Source organism: Neopsephotus bourkii, unplaced genomic scaffold (genome assembly GCF_033783945.1).
Source record: "Neopsephotus bourkii isolate Nb327-2 ecotype Australia unplaced genomic scaffold, CSIRO-AGI_Nbou_v1 NB_1292, whole genome shotgun sequence".
NCBI classification, from domain to species: Eukaryota; Metazoa; Chordata; class Aves; order Psittaciformes; family Psittacidae; genus Neopsephotus; species Neopsephotus bourkii.
The window spans coordinates 1,255,310-1,277,003 of record NW_026901776.1 but is presented as its reverse complement, the minus strand read 5'-3'; the positions used below and the strand labels follow the sequence as shown (position 1 = coordinate 1,277,003).

The window sequence follows — 21,694 nt, the reverse complement described above, 5'->3', positions numbered from 1 at the left end:
CTGGTAAGAACGCTATAAACAAGGTACTCGTATTCCCATCTAGTGCTGGGAATGGGCCTCTGTTCAGGGTATAGCATGCCATGCAGATCTCTACAGCAAGGTTGCCCCTTTGTGGTCATTCATGCTCTTAAAGGGTTTTCTTAGAAAACAACTATTAATCATGTCTGCTGTCAAACAAAAAGAACGTTCACATGAGAACTTCCTGCTCAACCCTTAGATAAAGGCAAGGACACCCAAGTGGGAGCTGCCTACCGGCTCCTCCATTACCATCAGTCAGCTAAGTTGATCGTGCAGTTCAACACTGTCCTGAAGGACATACCAGCACAGCCAAGACCTACTCAGGGTAACTGGTCTGTGGATCACTAACTCCTCAATGGGGAAGTGGTCTTCCAGACACCATCACTGTGCCACTCTGGAGATATGAGTAAGATAATAAGCAACACAAGACAAAATATAAACCAAAAAGGGGTAATAGCTACATAGCTACATTAAAAGAAAAGCAGAGTTCACAAATGTTTTTATTTATGCTCTTTATACATTAAATCTGGTGATTAATTTTAAACAGTCTTTTAAGGTACATCTTATTTCTAAACTGATTCACTCTTTTTAAGATAAATATGAACATCCCTCACACATGTATTGACAGCCAGGAACAACTTTTTAAAAGTATAAAAATTGAGACTGACATTTGTACAGAAAACTGAACAGGAACAGCTTGTTTCAGATAGTATTTTAATACAAGACTGAAAAAGGATTCATTCTTTGTTCCACTGATGAGTATCTGACACTGATGAGTATCTGAGTCTTGTATCTCAGCTGAAACCCTCCCTGGAGTACCTGGTTCACACATCTATTTTTTCTAAATGAAAATAGCAAACATCCATTTCAGTCCCTGAGCAATCTCAACTCAGTTCAGAGCCATTTCAGATCAAACAAGCTTTCAAAAGTTGCTACCAGTGAAATAATTTTCATTTGTAACACTTTGGAAAACTAAAATCTAGAAATGCTGCTCTATGTTTGATTTGAAACACTTAGAAGCAGAAGGTGTCAGATAATGTCCTACTGCACAACAGGCTCAGAAGATCAAATTCCTTGCCTTTTGCTAGAACTGATGGGTCAATTGTTTCCTTAATCCACCTCAGTCAAAAGGTTATAGTTGCTAATATAAACTAGTAAAGTAGTGCTAATATAAGTAGTAAAGTGTATTTAAGAATTCTATTTTAAATGAATTATCAATGTCTTTTGTGATGTGGATAACCATATCTTAAGATCCTACTTCAGTATAGCGTCTGCTTCACTATATTGAATGTATGCTATCAAGGAATGCTGAGTAGTAGTTTAACTTGAACACACCGAGTGCAATTGTTAGATGAAGTATGATGCAGCATTTTCATATTCTTAGGTTCAGTAATACAGGAGATTTATATGAGCAAACATGTAGCTTGCCAGGATACTGTAAAGTAGAGGAGGATTTAATCTCGCAGTTAGCAGTTCTGGTACTCACCTCACTCACAAGAGGCAGACACAGAAGCCTAGATAGATAAAGGCAGGCTCAGCATGAATCAGCACCTGTCTGTACTTGACAAGGAGGCACTGTTATTAAAAGAGGTTTAATTATTTTAGTATTCACTGGAAAATACTACCAGCTCCTCACATCTAACAACTGAATGTCTCCTATGATTTCCACTATGTTGATCTTTTCAAGTTGTTTAAAACGATGCTTGTATTCCAGAGTGTGAACACCATTGACAGCAACTTTGAACTCGTGAGCATCACAGAAAATGATCAGCTGAAAAGCCAGAAAAGAAACAGTTAAGTTTTAAGCTCAGGTAAGACATGGAAAACCAACCTGATGATCTAGCCTAGACCCGGGCAAGCCCTGCTTCTGTTACAAGGAATGTTTAATGCAAAAGAGACATTTTAAAATAAGCAAAACTTCTATAAAATCCATATAGAATAACTCAAGTTGGAAGGGACCCGTGCGTCTGACTCATTTCAATTACAATTTGTTCTGAGCACAGAATGAGTTCTTGCAACTATTTAAATAAACGCAAGTGAAATCTCTGCTCCCTACAGTTCCCTTTTAATCCTAAGTATTCTCAAGACATTGAAATGCAGGAATGTCAGTTTTATTTAAATCTGTGTTAGTGACACTATATTTAAGCACCACTGCTAATCCTTTTGATAAAATTACCAGTTAGATGCTGTGTTTCAGTTAACCTTACCTCAAAGTATATCCCAGGACTGAAAGGGAAATTGGCAATTTCCTTTTCTTCTTCTCCCCAGCTGTCATGAAGGTATGAATTCCTTATAAAATCTTTATTTTTCACTCGGGGATTCAGATGTAATGCAATGTCCTTGGAGTCACTTGGTTTCAGATTTATTGTAAAGCTGGAAGATATTTTTTAAGTTTACTATACCAAGGGTTTATAGACACAATGCAGTAGTCCCTGCTATTTACCGAATCCTTAGCCAGTATTCAGAACAGCGTGGAAGCCAGGACTGTGATTCACCTGAAGAACCAAGCCGGCAGTTAACATGCCTCTTTTGCACAGAAAACTTGGCTACAAGCAGTAAATTCAGGACATGACCCTGATAGATCTGCTTCGTCACTCACAGCTTTCTGTTCATTTCTCAGTAAGGAGGTGCTGAGCCAAGACGGCCAAGTGCTGCTCCCCTACAGCATGAGGAAGCAGCATTCTCACCGAACCATGTGGTGCTACTTGCTCCATCTCTTACTTAACTCTGGCAGTGGACTGGGAAGCCTTGTTTTGCCTAAAGATGGTCTTTCTGCCACCAAACTAGTTAGACTCTAAGGTTTGAGAATTCTTTCTGTACATATAAGAGTCGTGGGACACAATGCACAGAGAGTGTTATTTTGTAGTAAGTTGTGCGCAGGCTGAATGAATACTCTCTAATCTCAGCTATGTCCACAACACAGAGCGCCTAAAGGGGAAGTCTGGAGGAGACTGATCAGAGGGAAAAGTCATCCAAATTCAAATGAATACTTCAACATGTGGCAAAGACCTTACTGCATTTAAAGAAGAAATATTCCTCCCCCAGATTAACTCCATCTGGCACATTATTGCCCTTTGAGAAGACTAGAATTGCTTAGTCCAAGTACAAAATTGCAAGCTGTGAAGCTCTCTTTTTCACCAAGGAAAAGGAGTATCTATAACTGCGTGAACTGAATGAAAGACATTCAATAACTTACAAACTCTATATACTTAAAAGCACAAAAAGCAACACGCAATGTTTTAACTAAACACCAAAAAGCCTCTTCACGCTTATAAGCAGTACATTCAGCATCTGAGATAAACTAGCAAGCTTTTCAAGCCAAAAGTCTGAAAACAAATGCTCCTATGTAAGTATAAATTATCCTGTCCAATTTAAAGTCGTTCACATACTGTTGACATTTCTAGTCCTTGGGTTCCTGTATAAACATGAATTCTGAATGCTGTTCAGCTGCACGGAGGTTATGTGCTCTGAGGAAGCAGGAGTGCAATGCATACACAAGCGTAAAAAGCATGCTTCTCATTGTTTGCTTCATTTTTAGGCATGCTTCACAGGGCCAGAATTACCCTTCAAGCAAAGGGCATGCTGAAGCACCCACACTTCCTCAGCTCCATTTTGACAGAGTTGCACTTCTCCTTCCCCCACCCTCCTCTTGGCAACCTCTTGTTCCTAATTTACTATCAAAATTATAGCTCATACTGCCCTAGCAGCTTCCATCACTCGTTGTTCAGGCACCTTCATGCTTATGCTGTCCCAGAGGAGGTCATCAAGAAATACTCGGAGAAATGCTGCAACATGCAGCACTTGAGCACACCAGCATCTCACCTCACTCGTTTTCCATTTACTTCTACCAGTTCTCTTACTCTTTGATCTCTTAAGAATAAAAGCTATCTTGTATGACGTGTGCTCACATGCCTCACACAATGGAAACCCTGAACAGACACACGATCTTGTGAATGATGCAGATTGAGCAAGTAAGACACTCAGGTTTTACCTTCACTTTTCACAAGGGAGCTGCTCTTCATAAAGTCCCCTCTAAAGCAGCATCCTGCAGGTTCCTGAGAAACTGCATTGTAGTTTCAGATGACTCCAGATGCAAAGTTGTAAACGAGTAAGGATATATTGAGGCATGAAAAAGCCTACTCAAGAGTAGCTCAGCTAAACAGAAGAAAAAAAAATAATTAATCAGCAACACTTACCTCTTTGGGTTTTTATTCACTTCTCCTTTAATGGTAATTGTGCATCCTGGATGAAGTCCTGTATCAAGTTTCTTAACATAAGGAACAGTCTGGAAATACATCACAAGTAAAAATTTTTACTGATTTACTTTTTTAAGAATATACAAACTGAACTTCACTATAGCACCAAGTTATGCTGAGATAAACATATCAATATATTGGGGTTTTTTTCTTTGGAGTACCAACTTGGGTTCAAAATAAACATCTCTGCCATCACTAATGGTGGAAGGAGGGGAAAAGGAAAAATAAAGGGGGGAAAAAGTAAGCACAAAACTCCCTGCACTAATTTAAGTTTGTATCATATAATTATTCAGATACAGACGTCCTGACCTCTCCTCTCTGAAATCTTCAGTAATGGTTTAAAGATTCAGTCCCACGGTTGCCTAAGTACTAGAAGTAGAGTCACTGAGTATTGTCCTGGGTTCAGCAGTAGCAGTCATTTTTCTCCTTCTTAGTAGCTGGTCCAGTGCTGCATTTTTGACTTTCAGCCTGAGAACAATGCTGGTAACACCGATGTTTTTAGTTGTTGCTAAGTCATGTTTCCTCTGACCAAGGACTTTCTGAGTCTCATGCCCTGCCAGGGAGGAGGGGAAGCCAGGAGGAAGCAGAGACAGGACACCTGACCCAAACTAGCCAAAGAGGTATTCCACACCACAGCAAGTCATGCCCAGTATATAAGCTGGGGGCAGTTACCTGGAACAGCTAGATCACTGCTCGGTCAGGCTGGGTATCGGTCAGTGGGTGATGAGCAGTTGTATCCTCTTCCCTTGTCATTTCCCTTATCCTTATTACTGGGGGTTGCAGTAGTGGTTTGTGTTATACCTTATTTACTGGACTGCTCTTATCTCAACCCGTGGGAGTTACATTCCTTTGATTCTCCTCCCCATCCCTTCGGGAGTGGAGGGGGAAGGGGGGAGTGAGACAGAGACTGCATGGTTCTGATGTAAGGCTGGGCTTAAACCACGACAGCATTCTGCTCTCCTGGCACCAGCACATAGATAATGCAAGCATTTTATCTGCTTTTTTTTTGTTCTTGTGTTACAAGTTATTTTAATCAGGGAAAAGGAGTGAATGGAGAAATACCTGGCCTTATTTTTTCTTTTTGGTTGAAGTCCACCACTGGCAAATGACAATATTGCATGTTACCTGGTTTTGATAAGAAGACTGAAGAAGGCTGACTGTCAAGTAGTGAGACAACTAAAATCATAGTGCTCACTGCAATTTCACCTTCTCCACAAATTCTATTTGTATATATTCCTGGCTTCCAACCCCTTTTCAGTCTGAGCATGGTCCCTACTCCAGCCTGGATACTGTCCACCTCTACAGCTTTCTGCAAAAAGATGAGCCCTCACTCCACCGGTGCTCCCTGCTATATGAATGTGAAATCCAACCCTAAGGTGCAACGCTGGCATCCAGCCACCTGAAGTGCATAGAGGAAGAAGTAGCAGATAGGTTCTGAGACACACACATTAACATAAGGCCATTTGGTGTAAGATGACTGCAGAATACTTCTGCAGGTTGTCACCAAGGAGAAAGCTAAGAATGCTTATTTGAAAAAGTTTTTAATGTGATTTGGTTCTCAAAACTTCAGGCACCTCTTTTTATTTTTCTGTTTATGGCTGTGGATGCTGTGTTTATCTTTTGGGTTTTCTAAACGATTTAACAAATAGCCTCACTTTTACTAGCTACAGAAAAGAGGATTACTCTCTACAAAACCTCACTGATGGGTCATCTCCCAGAAGATTCTCGATGCCCTTGTTTTGTGCATGCTTTTGTCATGAATAACTGAGATGTTTTTATTTCATTTTTTTTTACTCTTCATATTTGCCACAAGTCTACACAAGAATTGTCTACTTACGAATTGTGAACCATCTGGCATTTCCCCCTGCATGAGAAAACAAACAACATTAACTAGTTTATCACATAATGGGGAGATTCATTCAACCTTTCACAAACATACATACATTTTCTGTGTTTATCTTTGTTACTCCAAGAGCTGATGGCTGAGAGCTTTGTAAAGACTGAAGAAAGAGAGTATTTAGATGTCACTGCTAACAACATAGAACTTCCACATGAAGTTGGTTTAGAACCATATGAGGACTCATGCTGCTTCAAAGCTTGCAATGTTAACACAGAAAATTAGGGCTATGATAAAAAAAAAGTTAACCAAAGCCCTACAAACCAAGAAAATGTCCTGAAGACCAATTGCTGTAGCCAAATTATGTCTTGAGCTTGTTTATTTCAATACAAGCCTTCATCTTCCTCCTCAGAAGAGCATATTAGAAGCAAAGACAAAAAGGAAACAATCACCCTTCTCCATTTTCCCTTCTTCCCCAAAGGATACAGCATCAGCAACCATAGACTAAAACAACTCTGTTTCAGTTTGTGTTTGGGACAGAAATCAACCTGCAGAACCTGCTTGCCCCCAAAGCTCTTCTGGGACTTACATCCTGTAAGACCTTTCGTTTAAGACCTCAGACAGCTCTGGAGTAACATTATTCTGGCAATACACCCAACGCCAAGTGGTGGGGCCCACTAAAATCTGTACACAGGCTTTGCAAATGCTCGGTGCATAGACATGTTTTTAAAGCCTAGACCCCATTTCATTCAGGTCCACATCTCCACTGAACCGTTGTCTGCTGACCTGAGTTAGACCTGACGTTTGGCAGTAAGAAGCTCAAGCTTTGCCCACAGGGTAGTGAAAATGGGGAAGCAGAGACCCAGAATATTGCACAGCACTACATAGGCTGCCTTAATGAAGTGGCAGGAAGAAAAAGAAAAGGCATTCACCTTCTGTATCTCCCTGCAATTTATCACTTTTCTTTTCTGCTCTAAAAGTCTCACCCTTCCAGAGCAGAAGGATCTCCCCTTCTGAAAATGCTGTTCAACTCCTCCTTGTTGGTTTATTTTCTCTAGTACAGCTGGCAGCTGAGGAAGCTCAGCACGGCCTTCACTTCAGATGAACTGAAGTTTGGTTCAAGTGCAAATCAAGCCACAAAGTCTTTGAAAAAAAAACACCTCACCTCCCAGAAACAAACATACACTCCTACTTACCACTGTGTTCAACAACTCAGCGATTTTAGCAGAAAAAACAGGGTTATATGCAAAAGCAGTGCCAGCTGTGGCTGAATTTGGCATTTGGAAGCCAACCAACAATTTACAGCAGCAGCCAAACTTGTCACTTAGAAGCACTGAATTGTGAGAATTCATTCTGGAGCTCCTGCAATATTTGAAAAGCCTAATGCACTCCTAGATCCAGTATCCCATCAGTTCTTACACCATCTGTCATATTAACTTTGTAAGCTGTGAACTTTGCCACTCTTGCCCTTAGCTTCAAGGCTAAAACAGAGGCACAGAGATCCTCACATGAGACTCACATGCTGAAATGTAGGCGGGAGAAAAAAGTTACTAGCATTAGACTGCAGCTGCTTTTCTTTACCTCCTTTTCACCATAAAATCCTACTCTGTAGTTTAGCAAGACAAAAGAACTGAACAAGTCAGCTGTCAATATAACTTACATCAGGAACAAAATCTATAGTTTTGATCTGCACTTTGCCATATATTCCAAGAGTATCAATTCTTTCAAGGCTAATTCTGTGGTTATAGAGGAGCAAGTGCTTCTTGTTTACAGTCACCTAGAGAGATAGGAAACAAAAGAGGAAAATTATATTACACATACATTACACCAGCCATGTATCAGATTATATGCATGTATGGGGTTTTACACTGGTTTTGTACAGAAGCAGGGAACGTCCTAGAAATTTCAGAGCAACTAAGTTCAGCTCATCTGTGATTCAGTCTTTTTCCATCACTATGAGATTTATTTGCCTACACTAAAATTTGCATTTCACACCTTCTGTTTCTATCACCTGATCATTTATCAATGTGGTATTACCAATGTAACAGACTCTGTTAATGCTGTCTAACACAGCACGACAAATACACCTCACACATTCACTCCAAGAGGGCTGTCCTACACTAGTCACAAAAACCATTTATCCTAAGGTCAGCACATAAGGGAAGGGAGGGGTAGCCATGAGCCATGGCAGGAAGGTACTTGGCTACTCATACAAATTAGAGGGAAGCAACACAAATTAAAGGTCTGATTTATTTAGCCGCTCTTTAAAGAAAAACTTACAAACTTTTCTGTAGTTAGACTATACGTAGGTAACAGAGAAACCAAGGCTTCCTCCTATTTAGTGTAATTATACAAAATACCTCTTTTTTATCGACTTGAACAACTGTCTACTGATAAAGAATTGACAAAGACTCACCTGGAATTTATTCTTTAAAACCATGATGATAATCTCAAATGATTTCCCTTTTTGAAAGGGCATCTCGTAAGTGATCTCCTCCCAGCCCCATCTTTCCCTCTCCAGCGTGTTGCAAACAATGCAGCCAGACCTTTTGAAGCGGGGGTTGAAATGAAATGCCACATCAGCTCGAGGTGTTATGCTGCTGCCACACTGTAAATCCACCTGGAACCTAATCATAAAAATAAGACAAACCATATTTAGCTCAGTCTGTCGAGAGATCACCTAAAAGTTTGATAAACTTGTGTTTTACTGTGGAGGATCAAAACAGGCAGACACAATGAGTGTTGCTGGATAAGGAAAAAAAAACAAACCCACAAACCCACATTTGTCCAACCTCTACACATTTGTGAAAAGTTCTCCCATGATTTTTGCAATGAATTAAAGTACTTACGTAATGGTTATAAACTGTATTACATAAGTTCCTCACTGTGTTCACCAGCTTCTCTCCCACCATCTTCAGTAGAATAACCAAATGAACCTTGGGCAAAGTCAAGGAACAGAACCCCCATACCAGGCACATGCTCTAGTTTGATGTCAAAAGGAGTTAAAAGTGTATAAAACAAACAAACTTTATTGAGACCATGACAAAGGGAGCACAAGACTGGAAAGATCCTCAAAATGGAATGCTGTGAATGCCGACATTATGGCCAACTATTGTTCAAATGAGAACCATAAGAGGATATAAGGCCAGGCAAGAACTTAGTGGTAGTTGACAAAGATATAAGCTCTAGTTACCTTAGATAATTATAATACTACAAGACGCACCTCTAAGAGGAGATTTTATACATAAGTGTAGGACCACCTTGGTATAATGAGCTGGGTAAAAATCAAGAGATGCGTGACTGAGATTTCATTATGTAAAGTGCAGGTAACCAGACACTTATTTTGACATGGTTCCTCCCTTGTTAGCATTTCATTAAAAGGCTTTACCTGTTTCCCTAGAAGACATGCCAGCTGTGTTAGCTTTCTGGTACGCTCTTCTGTGCAGAATTGCAATAAAGGCAAATACCTCAACTGAGTGCATTGATTGGCTTTTGCACACCACATAACTCTGCTTTAGGAACAACAGTTCATACCTACTTATCCCGTCTTAAGTTAATTCCTTCATGCAACGCATTCAGTTATCAATTTTATTAGTCTCAGATAATCCTATTAGACAGGGAGACATATGACAGGGAAAATAACTGCCAAAGCAGGCAAAGCAAAAATCAAAAAGAAAGAATCAACATAAAGCAAAAAATCAGTTCATCCATTAACTAACCACTTAAACCTGTATTCATTCTGATGCTATCACAAGTATTTAGATCAATCCTTTTTGACCATAATAAGTAGAATCCCTGGAAACATTTTATTCATTACATTCCTGTTCACATGTTCACACTGCAAAAAGTGATACAGTAACCACTACCTGTCTGCATCATCAGGAACAGTCCCATGGATCTTAATCAGCTGTCCAGGAGCAAGGCCACCAAATATTGTCCCAACATATGGAATGATCTCAAAAGAAGGGGGGTGAAAGAAAAAAAAATATTTAAATAACATTTTGTAATGGAAGCAGAAGAAACCACAATAGTTTTAAAAATAATAATGTAATACTTAGTTATGTGATGCTATTACACAGTAAAAGAAACACAACTAGCATTTTATTTAAAATAAACAGTAGAAAAGCACTAAGTATCCACCACAACAGGATGGAAAAACTCAGCAGATTTTCACCTATCTAAACAAGGCTTCTCAGATAAAATTAAAACTAACATTTCCAGCCCCCATTGCTAGCTCTCAGATGAATAGTGGTAATATTTTATTGCCTCATTAATAGAGTGTAAAAAGGATTCACTTTAAAATAGGTCATTGCCAAGGGTTACCTATTATCAGTCCTTTGCTGGTAGAATGAAGCACCTTCCACAACCCTTATGACATCAGGCTATAGCACCTGCCTCTTTGCTTGTTCTTATTCCATTTTGGAAAACAGTAATGGGAAAAGAAGCTACGTCACAGAGTGTCTTCTTAGTAAAAACTACATGACAAATACAACAAAATACCTCAACCTAATGAGCTAAAAATCGCAAGGTGCAATGAATTAGCCCTGTTCAGGGGTCTTGGTCTTTGTGGTATCTACAGCATGCAGTCTGGTTCAAAGCCGTTCCATTTTTAACTCCATATCGATAGCTGGAGAACGTAACACACACACACACACGCGTTATGTTAAAATAAATGGCAATACAGTAGGAGTTGTTAAGCCATATAAGAGGACATGTCAGTTAAAATAAAAGCCTTGAACACCCAGCATGGCTCTCTGGCAAAAGCTCAGACATGCTGACAGAAGCCCCTACCCTGACCATCAGCTGATGCATCTAGCATTTCAGGGAGAGAAGGGGAGCAACATAACAGAAAACTGTGGAAGTTCACAAGTGACTGATCTGAAAGTAAAGCTGTAAGTATGCATGTCATCACTTGTACTTCAGGCTGAGGGAGGAAGTAAATAGTAGCAAATGCTGCATTTGCTCTGCTTAACAGACAAAATATTCTGCTAAGACTGGGCTGGATTTTGGGGTTTTTGTTTTGTTCCCCCCCCCCCCGAATATCTGTTATCTATGGAACAGATTTTAGGACATCTTTGAAATGAAACATCAATTGTCAACAAGAGTTACAGTAATTTAGCAACAAAAAATGAACAGACTGAAAATATAACTGTTTAATGGAATATTGGACTATAAAAGGACAAGGTGAGATTTTTATTTCTTAAATATATGTACATTCATGGGAAAGAGGAAGGTATGAAAAGGGGATGTGCTTGCCGACACCTATTCTTGTGAATTGCTGAGGAGGGGAGGGAGAATGACAGCAAAAACTGTCTAAATCTAGAATGTTGATTACTTTTGCCAGTAGATACATACCCTTTTCTGCCCCCTCTCCACTTCCCTTCCCAGCTCCCCATGCTTTGCACAAAACCTAGTTTGCAGTCATCTTCTCTATCAGGCAAAATAGACTTAAAGAACTTGCTCCTCAAGCATGAACTCAGAGATGGTCAAGTTGTTTTAAGTCTCATGTATTTTACTGGCATAAGCAGGAGCACCAACTCTTTAGAAGCTAAGTTATGGAATCTGCAAGGCCGTAATAGAGCATTCCTGGGTGCAGTACTACAGCCTTAATGAGGTTTTGTTATGACAGAATGTGCCTGTAATTTCCTCATATCTCAAGACATTCCTCTACTATTTTTTCCTTATTTATTAAGATTAATGTTTGTGACATGATATGATTGAGCAGCATCCTGGCTCTCTTCCAGACTTCCAAAAAATACCTCTGAAGGCAACTGGTCAACATCAACTGAGTTTGAGAGGTCTTGAAGATCAAGTTCTCCCTAATATCTGCCAGTTTTCATAAAGCAAGGACAGATTATGGTCTTACAGAGGAAAGAACTGTGATAACACAACTTCCATCCAGCTTGCTGGGTAGCAGACAGCTGCTTCATCAGATGGGACATGACAACTTTTCTTGCTAGATAGGCGGAGTAAAGGGCATGAAGAGGAAAGCAGGATTTTCTGAATGATTAAGAACAGTACACTAGTGAAGAAACACGTTTCAGACTGCAACCTGTAATAAAGCTCGTAAGTTTTGCTTTTCATGGAACAACCGCTGAAACAGTGAAATCTGTATAGTCTGCTCTCCTCCCTCTTAAGTTCATCTTGTGGTATCACACGGGACACAATCACAGAAGGGCTGAGGTTGGAAGACACCTCTGATGTCTCTAGCCCAATGCCTTGATCAAAGCAAGGTCAGATAGAGCAGGTTGCCTTGCCTGGAGGCTGCCCTGAGGTCATCAGCACACTCTTTCCCAACTCTGCCTCCACATTCCAATTCCAAATACTCACACTTACTGCTGCCTTAGGCTCTTGATCCCTAAACCCAGATTTACCCCTTTTTATTCTTCAGCCTGGTCTTACCCATCATACTCATCAGTCCCCTTGCAGCCACCCAATCTTGCTGAACTCTTACTCTCTCCCTTACACAGATGTTCCTCTTCACACCTCCTCTCCCACAAAAATCTCCATCTACCAACTTTCCTTTTGCAATTCACTCTTCCTATCTAATGTCCACAGAGCTTTCATTCCTCTGCCAGCTAGGTTCTTATGAAGAAGGCTGAAGCTATTCCCTCATCATTCCTAGCTCTATCCACTTTGCAAGCAGTGAATATATAGTGCGACCGAACAGTCAGATTCACTGAGAGCACAGGTTTGTGTCAGTGCAAAGCCATAATAAGTAAGAAAGTACTGTGTCAATCTGCATTACTCTATACTCCACATAGATACCCTACAGACTTTACAAGAGTTTAAGCACAGAAGCAGGCTCAAAGGAATTACCTTTTTAAAGATACAACAAAAAACACAGCTCTGGCCCACCCTTTTAGCCATATGCCAGTGTCAGACCACTGTTCGAGATCGTAAGAACACTAGAGCTTTTCAGAGGAAGTCTCCAGACTCTCTAAACTAGACAAACAACATTCTGTCCAATCTGCTCTCTGCAATTGTTCAATTGTGTTAGCTCAAGTCTTCCCTAAAAAAACAGGATTTATTCTAAGGTAAGGTATCAACTACCAAGAAAGATTCCAAGTTTAATTGGTCAGACTCAAGTTACAAGCACAACAAACCCAAACATTTCCAAGGGCTGCCAGGCAATACCCATGTTTACAGAGTATTAGGACTGAAAACACTGCTTTGCATACTTTCACTTTCAATACAGCATGTCCTGCAAACGTGCCAGACATCCACATAAGCTGTGTATGAAAAAGGATTACCCTCCAAGGCAAACAGAATTTCCTTGCTGTTTTAAAAGTCCTGTGCATTAGGTGCCCATTTACTTACAGCACTTCTAAACCTCAGCTCCCAGTATCACCTGTGACATTCTCCCTCAAATAGCAAGAGATGCAACTAGTTCTCAGTAACACCCCTCACTGTCCAAAACAGTACAAGTAATAACTATTGACATAAAACAGCAAAGTCCCATTTCCCAAGGGAAGCTGTTGACAGAACAGGGGAGTTACCGGGTTACTGACTGTCTTCTTCTGTCCATTCAAGGCCATCATCTTCCCTCCTCCAGTTTAAGTTCTATGTGACCAGTGCTGGAGTGTGCTCAAAGGACTGACTGGTTGGGCAGCACCAAAGGACAGATCCCTTTGAGAAAACAAACCTTTCAATTAGAAAGAAACAAAGTGACATGACTTTACATGGAGTAAAACCCTCCAAGCTATAACTTTAAACAGCACAAGACATGATGCAAACATCTTTCCAGTAAGTTTGCTGGAGTTTCAAAAAACAAAAATTAAAGGCTTGCTTAAAGAAGTAAGGCACCACTCGAACAAGGGACAGTGCACACAGGTACACAATGTCATCAGCAGCTTCCAGAGATTATGTTTACTGAGGCAGAATCCCACATAAAGATCATCATTATACAGGGGAACACTGACACCTCAGTGCCCCTCAGCTCTCCATTTGCAGCTGACTACTGCCTGCAGACAGGGAAAAGGAACCCAGTACAAAAGCAGTTTTCTCAAGACAACCAACCAACCAACCACTTCTGCTTCCTTTAACACTTTCTGTGTTATCCCCGAATTTCCCAAGGCAGACAAGCCCTAGGGGCTGAACTTGATTTTCCCAGTTTTATCTTACGTAAAGTTAAGAGATTCTAGGCAAAGATGTATGAGGGAAGCAAAGGGTGCTTAATGTTCCTTCCTCCAACACATACAATCCCTGAACTCCACAATTAACTACTTTCATTAAATGCACAGCATTAATAAGAGATGAAACAACGGTCTGTGAGTGTATTCAGCTACACTGCAATTTCTTTAGCATATCTTTTAATGAGGTGACCAAAAGTCAGGGCCCAGTTGAAACCACTAAGTAATTATTTCTTGCACATTATGGAGAATGCAGGCAAACTGTGTGGTGATGACAGGCAGACAGGGGAGAAGTCAAAGGTGAGAGTTCTAGCATCATTACTGGGTGACAAATGCCAGCAATATCAGAAGAAAAAAAAAAAAGAGGAATAAAAAAACCCACCACTAAATCAAACCCCCCAGGTCTGTAACCTGTTATACAGGGCCCCAGGGTTAATCTTCTGCAATGATTCAACAATGGAGTGGCCCACTGCAACATTTAGCTTATCTTGCAGGAGATTTGGGTCAGAAGGGTATTATTTCTCATACTTAAAACCAATATCTAGAATACAATTCAGAGAATATAAGGTACCCTGTTTTGCACCTTTGATCTTCTCATGAGATAACACCATCAATTCACAACAGGAATATGCAAAACCAGACAAATTTGTTTTAATTTTGAAAAGGAAGAAATCAAGACCAAAGCAAACTACAACTCTGCCTTTAGCATCAGAAAGTCCAATAGCACACCCCCAAGAAAACGAAACCGAAAGCTACAACCCCATGTCTAACAGCCTGCTCACTGAATTCCCAGGGGTTGCAACAGAAATCTGGATCCTGCTGAAGGAGGATCCAGGACTCTTGCTCTTGGCAAGACGAGGTGGCATTATGGCAAAGCAATGGGATGCGGTTCTGTAACATGGAACACCAAATCTTAAGTATGCAGCACTCCAAGTTAAGGTTTCCTAACTCTACTTTTAGAACTGAAAAAGGTATATATGATTTCCTGTTATTTCATACATTGCAAAGCAGCTGAAAACCTCTTCAATTAAAAAAAAAAAAATAAAAGGAAAACAGACCAAAAACCAGCTATTACACTGTCTCAGTGTGACATGCAGAAAAAGTCTTTCATGAGGGTAACACAAATTAGGCTTTATAATCAAACCAAGGTTTTACATGAAGGCACCCAAGACTTTTGCAGAGAGAATAAGCGAGACACTTTCTGGGTATCTGCAAGCGACTGAAGTACCGAACACCAGTCCCATGCCCTCCCCCCTCCCAGCTATAAACCCGACCAGACAACACGCTGTAAGGACACAGCGTTAATTCCACCGGGACACCTCGGAAACTTCTGCCGTACCGCGCCCCGAGAGAGCTCCGGGCGCACAGATCCTCCTCCTTCAGTCGGGCCCGCCTCAGCCCCACCGGGGAGCAGCCGCTCTCCCAGCCGGGCAGGCGCTCCCGGGGGAAGGCAGGAGGGTGGGAGGTGTTGGTATTACTTTTACCCTCCGGCTTCCCCCAACGGGACGCTCCCTCTGTGCGCGTACAACGTACCTCCGTGCCTAGCAGCGCCTGCAGACCCGCGGGATGAACCTCCCCTCCCACATCCTTGCTCCCCGGCACCGGCTCCGTGCCCGCACTGGCCCCTCCCAAACGCTTCCGGCCGCCTCCGACGTCACCGCGCAAGGCATGGCGTGCACCGTATGGCGCCCTGGGCTCAACAGCGGCAGTGTTTCCCCACGGGAACGACCGTGGCCGTGGCGGCTGCACCGCGGCTGCTCCCGGTACCAAATGAGTTTGCCGTGCCACGGGGACCGCACCGACCCGCTCCCGGGGGCGGCTCACGCTCTGCCCATACAGGGCGTTAGGGCCCATGCCACGCCGTGCCACAGGACCCTGGCCCGTGGGCTCGGGTTTACAAGCGCTGAAGTAACAACTTGGTCACGGAGTTAATTCAAATCCTTAACGCTACCACAAGCTTCCCTTGCGAACCTTTCACTTCCTCTCTTCTTCGTGTGTCTTCTGTAGGTCCCTTGTTACAGCAGAACCCATCTCTTCGTAGATAGATCACCCAGGAAGACCGCATCACCTGTGACCAGATCCAAGTGCGATTTTCAAAGCCGACTGGATCATTTGTTTCTCTAGTACAGTGAAGTTTCTGAACCCTGGAAATCTTACACCCCTCGAACCAAAGCTGCGCTTTCATCCTGCTGTTCCTTCACAGGCCTCACAAAGTGTGCTGCTGGCTTTTTCTGTCGAGTAAGCACATAAGGCAATAAAGTCCCTAGTAGCTTTGCAGCTCATGATGTGTAACAACGAGCTGCTCAGAGAAGCATTACTTAAAGCTCTCCCTTTTTATAAGCTCGATGGGGGAAAAATGAGTACAAAAATAAAGGCTGCAACAGAAAATGCCCACAAAATTAAATCACCATACCCTATTCAATTACAGCGATTCAGTATTTCTTTGCCTTGCAGGAAGCAGAGCACGTGGCTACAGCAAAGTTAGAATGGTATTCAGCCACTTTTGTCACAAAGACCAATAGCTTAGCTAGGTATCTTCTATTCTACAATTAACCAGCACAAAAAACCCCCAACAACATACCAAATCATATCTACTTGCTGGAGTACTGCTACTAGCTGTAGGAGCTCTGCTTTAAGGGATACAGTAGCTTAGGTCTATGAGACCTGAAGGATTCCTTCACAGAAAGGTATGGTAATCATTCAGGAACTGCAGCTACTTGGATTAAAGAGCAGCAAAGCAGATGGCTTGGGGAAAGATACCTTAAGAGTCATGCATGGTTTTAACAGAGAACCAGGAACTACTGACTGTAGTCAGGTGGTAGCAAAAAGCGTGCTTTTCAAGTGTTCTACAAAATTCTACAGCACTCTTCTAAAAAGGAATAAAGAAAAGGTCCTAGAGCTTGAACTACCACTTACATTTTCCTTTGAAGTATTGTTCCAGTAGTTTAAAAAGTAGAAAGTTTTGATAAAACTAAACTGACAGAAGGACATGAAATGCCTTCACTTCTCAGAAAGCAACCTTAAAGAAGGTTTGAAAGTGCAGGTCAAACAACAAGGACAGAAAAGATGCTGACAAGCTGGAATAAAGAAGTAGTGATACTGAAAAGAGAAGCACTAAGTGGAAGTGTTTCCCGAAGAACCACAGAGAATAAAGTTTTGCTACTTTATTACTACTTCTGGCTCAGAGCTCCTCTAGTTTTGGGAAGAAATGATCCAAAGAAATACGGTGGTTTAAAGTAAGCACCAGTTCTCTACTGAAGCAGAACAGCTGTTTGACACATGCTGATCATGTCTTTGAAGGCAGTTTATGAAATTTGTAGGAAAACCCCTATTTCAGCACCCAACCCTATTGAACCCCTGACAGTGAGTCAGTTGGGCTACTGCTTGAGAAGCCTTGCCATTACACTGCAGTTGGTTTGTCCAGACTGTCACTATCCCAGCTGGTTTCTTATGATTGCTATTTTTAGCACCATTTACTAATGGCAGTCATGACAGCAAATATGAAAGTCTTCTCTTTATTTCCATGGTCCAAATCCAAAATTGAACTTTTGCTTTTAGAGCAAAAAAAGTGTACCCACCTTTCCTGCCCCAACTACAAGAACTGGGAGAGGAATATAATCTCCAAGACATAAGCAGCTCTATTATTACAGTGTAATAGTGACAATGAATTTTTAGTTTAGATAAAGATTGTGCGTGCTGAGTCTATTGTGAGTAAAAATGGATTTGATACAGTGTGTTACAATCACCTGTGTAATTGAAGCATCCTTCACTATAAGCTGCTGACAGCAACACAGGCCACGATAGTAACAATTAAAGCTCACTCAGAGATCTGAGAAAATTGAACTGAACTGATGACCAGGCACTATTTTTAACCTCTTCTCACATATTCACTTAAGTAGCTTAACAAACACCACTTTACTGGATAGAAAGACTACAGCCATAGATGACTTTGAGCCCTCCTGTAATTTCTTGGTAAAGGAGCTGCTGTGTTTGCTTCTTTCATCCTGCAGTAAACACCTCATCTTACATCTGCGTTTCTCCAAAGCAGAGACTGGTGCCTTCTCTGCTGGGCAGCAGGGCTGCATCCAAACTGCACCAGACCCAGAAGCATTACAAGCTGCTCTGTCCTTCAGGAGTCACTCCAGCAGTGATTTGGCTCTGCCAGCTGCCTTAGCAATCTGCTGCCATTTGGCTGTCTGCTCCTGCCCTCCAAGTCCTCCCAGTTTTCAGCAGCACCACAAAGTACATGATTACATGGTATCCTGCTTCCTCAAAGGAGACTTCTTAAGCAGACTCCCATCCTTGCTTCCCAGCTTCTATACTGGTACCTCTCAGGGCAGTAAGTTATTACCCAAAATCAGGATAACAACATACACAGTCACACTTACTTGGCCCAATATTTTATATACAGTTCCAATTGTAAAATTTCTACCAAGTAACGGTGAGCTACTTAAAGAGAAGTCCTTAGACTTGACACAAACACAATTGCAAAACCTTTCACAGGTCCCTTTTTGTTCAACACTTCTCTCCACAATTCAAAACACCATTCTTCCCTTTATGTAAGAAGCTGCTTTTCCTTTTTAGGCGTATCCAGCACTTTCTGTAATAGGTTACTTGTGATTTCCCCATGTTCAGATACGTTTATTTGCTTTTTTTCCTAGCTTATGTACCAAAGCCCCAAATTATGCTGACTTTAGCCTGGGGGCAGGGTTGGCTGCCCCACTGGCAACATTTGTCCTTTTTCTGATTCATGCAGTACTATAACAGCTTCTTAAGTACCGCTGTTCGTTCAAGGTTGGCACAAAACATCTATGGTCTGGTAAAGACAAAACTGGTTGTACCACATCAAGTCGAAGAGTCTCGCACTCACAGCCATTACAGACAGTGGCTGTAACAAGCTGCCTGGAAGAGCAGAGGGAGAACCAAGACAAGCACGCAGTACAACACCCTCAGCTTCTGACCCGTACCTGTTTAGGACTTTCCGAGCCAGGCGCTACAATTGCACCATCTTACAGAATAAACAGACCATGAATTTCTCAATTCATTTTTAGGTCAATGACACCACTTTTGGGCCTCAACAACATGCTCCATGGCAGCATGTAGTATATTTTAATGAATCATTGTCTGATTAACCCACAGGGAAAATCCTAACCAGAACTAGAAGCTTCTTCCATAGCACATACTGCTTGTATGGCAATGCACCACTAGATACTAGTACAAACCTGTGCCTATGCCTGCCCTGTCTGCCCCGGAAAAGGTGCTTGTGCCAAAGTCTACGTATAGTGCCTTAGTTGCTATCTACCTAGCAATCTGTGCAAAATGCAAAACTGTGTGATGTTCTCCAAACTACAGATAGTGGCCAAACTCAAGATCCCTAGGACTACACCGTCACACCTTAGCTACACCATCATCCTCTTTGCAGTTGTCTTTGGATTTCCTTGGTGGGTCTTTGCACTTACCAATCTGCTCACTTGGCCTCAGCCTTTCCTGCATTTTCGAGGGATATGAGAGGGCTGCAGTATCACCTCTTACCACGAGATGGTAGGTGTTTCCTGATGGTTAGGGTGAAATAGTCTTTTAAAAGCCCTTTGAGAACCTAAACTCTGCAGCTTCAGAGAAAGTAGACACGAGTAAATTAGGACAAGAAAAACCCCTAGTAAACTATTTATGGGATTGTGAATGAACTGAAGCCTGAGAATGGTATGGGAAGCTTACATATCTTAGGCACAAACATAAAAAAACCCCTCAATTTAGACTGAAGGTATTCTTGCTAATGTAAGGATTTGGGTGTCTGATTCCTACCTTGGCTGTCCCCATTACAAAACTTTTTAGTTGTTTGAATGTGTTTTATGTCATCAACAACATGAAAATTTGGTTATTTTCAGAGACAAAAAGCACTGGAACTAAATGATATTTAAGGTCCCTTCAAACCCAAACCATTCTTAGATTCTACGATTCTAAATACGGTGTAATTTTGAAGCACCTTCACGTGGCTACATAAAGTTGCATATCTCTCTCGTGATGTACACAGAACATTTATTATCCAAGTTGCTAACACATTTGGCCTTGTTTCTGGAATTTTCTAAAAAGAAAAAAATAATAAAAAAATGCAGTTGTAAATAACTAAATTTTTTTGTCAAGGAAACTATTTCTGTACATACATCAGAGGAAAGAGAACATTAACACCATAGACACACACATTACTTCTCACCAGTTATTTCTGACAGAAGCTACTTCTTTGTCATCTCTTCTCAAATTTTAATTCTTACCTTCATAGTACTGTGAAGGCCAGTAAGCAAAGCCTGAATAAGGCAAACACACTAATACTCTTTCGTGATGGAATTTAAAAAGGCGACAGCAACCTTGCTGATGCCATCCTAACAGAACTCGCATTGCTCTATTTTCCTCACATTTACCACAGTAACAAATACACATTTGCCCCAGCAACTTGCCCTTGAAATGAAGAATCACCATTTTGCAAACGTAGAATACACAGACCAAACCAACTAGTAAGTCTGTCTAGCTGTTTAGCTGCTCCCCCTCTTTCCCAAGGGAGGATACAGGTAAGCCTTCCCCAAGCCTGCAAACTTCGCTTTGCCATCAGTTTCTTGTAAGATGGAGTCAGTCCCAGTCCTTGGCCAAGGTACAGGCAAACAAACACTATAGATTCCACCTTTCCAAATAAATTCTTCTTAGGCCTGTTATATTCAGCCTGTATGACCAGTAGATCCATATCTTCTCTACCCACCTAAGGCCAGCAACTGACCTTAGTAATGCAATCAGAACTAGTGGAGCTCAGGGACTAGGAAAAGCACTTTTCAGTCAAAACAGGCAACAAGCCCAAGTCCTCATTTAGCAGCACTCTGCCCTACTGTCCAAAACTGACCCAAAACTTAAGACTTACACGATACATTGAAATTAGTTAAGAATCACTAACTGAATTTCTTTCATGATAATCTGTAAAAGTTATGGAAGTAGGCTGCTCCTTACATTATTATAAATGCCATGTACTTTCTTTGATATTATTTAAGCGATTCTGCTGACAAAAAAATTCCAAATACATGTGGCCACAAGTCAACAGTGTGACCCTAAGTTAAACCACCATAAGGCAGAATTCGCATTCTTTCCCACTTGCTAACAGCTTGACTCGGAACTGTGGGAGTGAGGCAACTTGAGATAGTGGAAAATATGCAGTCTCTTGCACAAAGTGCTGCAAGCTCTCCATTATTCAGTAGTGAATCAAGAACTTGATTCAAGTTCCTGAATCAAGTTTTACAGTTTCTGTAAATCAAGGTTTACAGTTTCTGTACAACTTATTTCCAAGCAAGACCCAACACACCCACCACACCCAAAACACCCCAAACCACCCCCCCCACAACAAACACAAAAAGAAAGGCATGAAGACAAGAATTACCATTTTGCTGGGGATGCCCCATACTTGACCTCACAGC

General features: G+C 41.4%; 1 protein-coding gene across 2 annotated transcripts; it reads right to left on the bottom strand.

The window, feature by feature from the left end:
• Positions 1–500: 500 nt before the first annotated feature.
• Positions 501–15,912, bottom strand: LGALS8 (galectin 8). Of its 2 annotated transcripts, none has more exons than XM_061365713.1 (9): positions 15,777–15,912; positions 13,611–13,756; positions 9,978–10,066; positions 8,528–8,738; positions 7,772–7,888; positions 6,112–6,138; positions 4,215–4,303; positions 2,226–2,391; positions 501–1,789 (listed from the first exon to the last, which is right to left on the bottom strand). In XM_061365713.1, the coding sequence occupies exons 2-9, from the start codon at positions 13,650–13,652 to the stop codon at positions 1,640–1,642; spliced, it is 891 nt and encodes a 296-aa protein (XP_061221697.1). In that variant the 5' UTR covers positions 13,653–13,756; positions 15,777–15,912; the 3' UTR covers positions 501–1,639. The 2 variants fall into 2 exon arrangements, with proteins under 2 accessions (XP_061221697.1, XP_061221696.1); XM_061365712.1 differs by having other exon boundaries at positions 13,611–13,740; positions 15,777–15,876.
• Between the last annotated feature and the right edge of the window lie 5,782 nt (positions 15,913–21,694).

What these genes read in the sequence shown, in the direction of transcription:
- LGALS8 (XM_061365713.1), bottom strand. Translation starts at nt 13,652, where the DNA reads ATGATGGCCTTGAATGGACAGAAGAAGACAGTCAGTAACCCG. An exon ending in AGAAGACAGTCAGTAACCCG is followed by an intron (nt 10,067 to 13,610) that starts GTAACTCCCCTG and finishes CCTTCTTTTGAG; the next exon opens with ATCATTCCATATGTTGGGAC. An exon ending in CTATAGATTTTGTTCCTGAT is followed by an intron (nt 6,139 to 7,771) that starts GTAAGTTATATT and finishes TTTCTCATGCAG; the next exon opens with GGGGAAATGCCAGATGGTTC.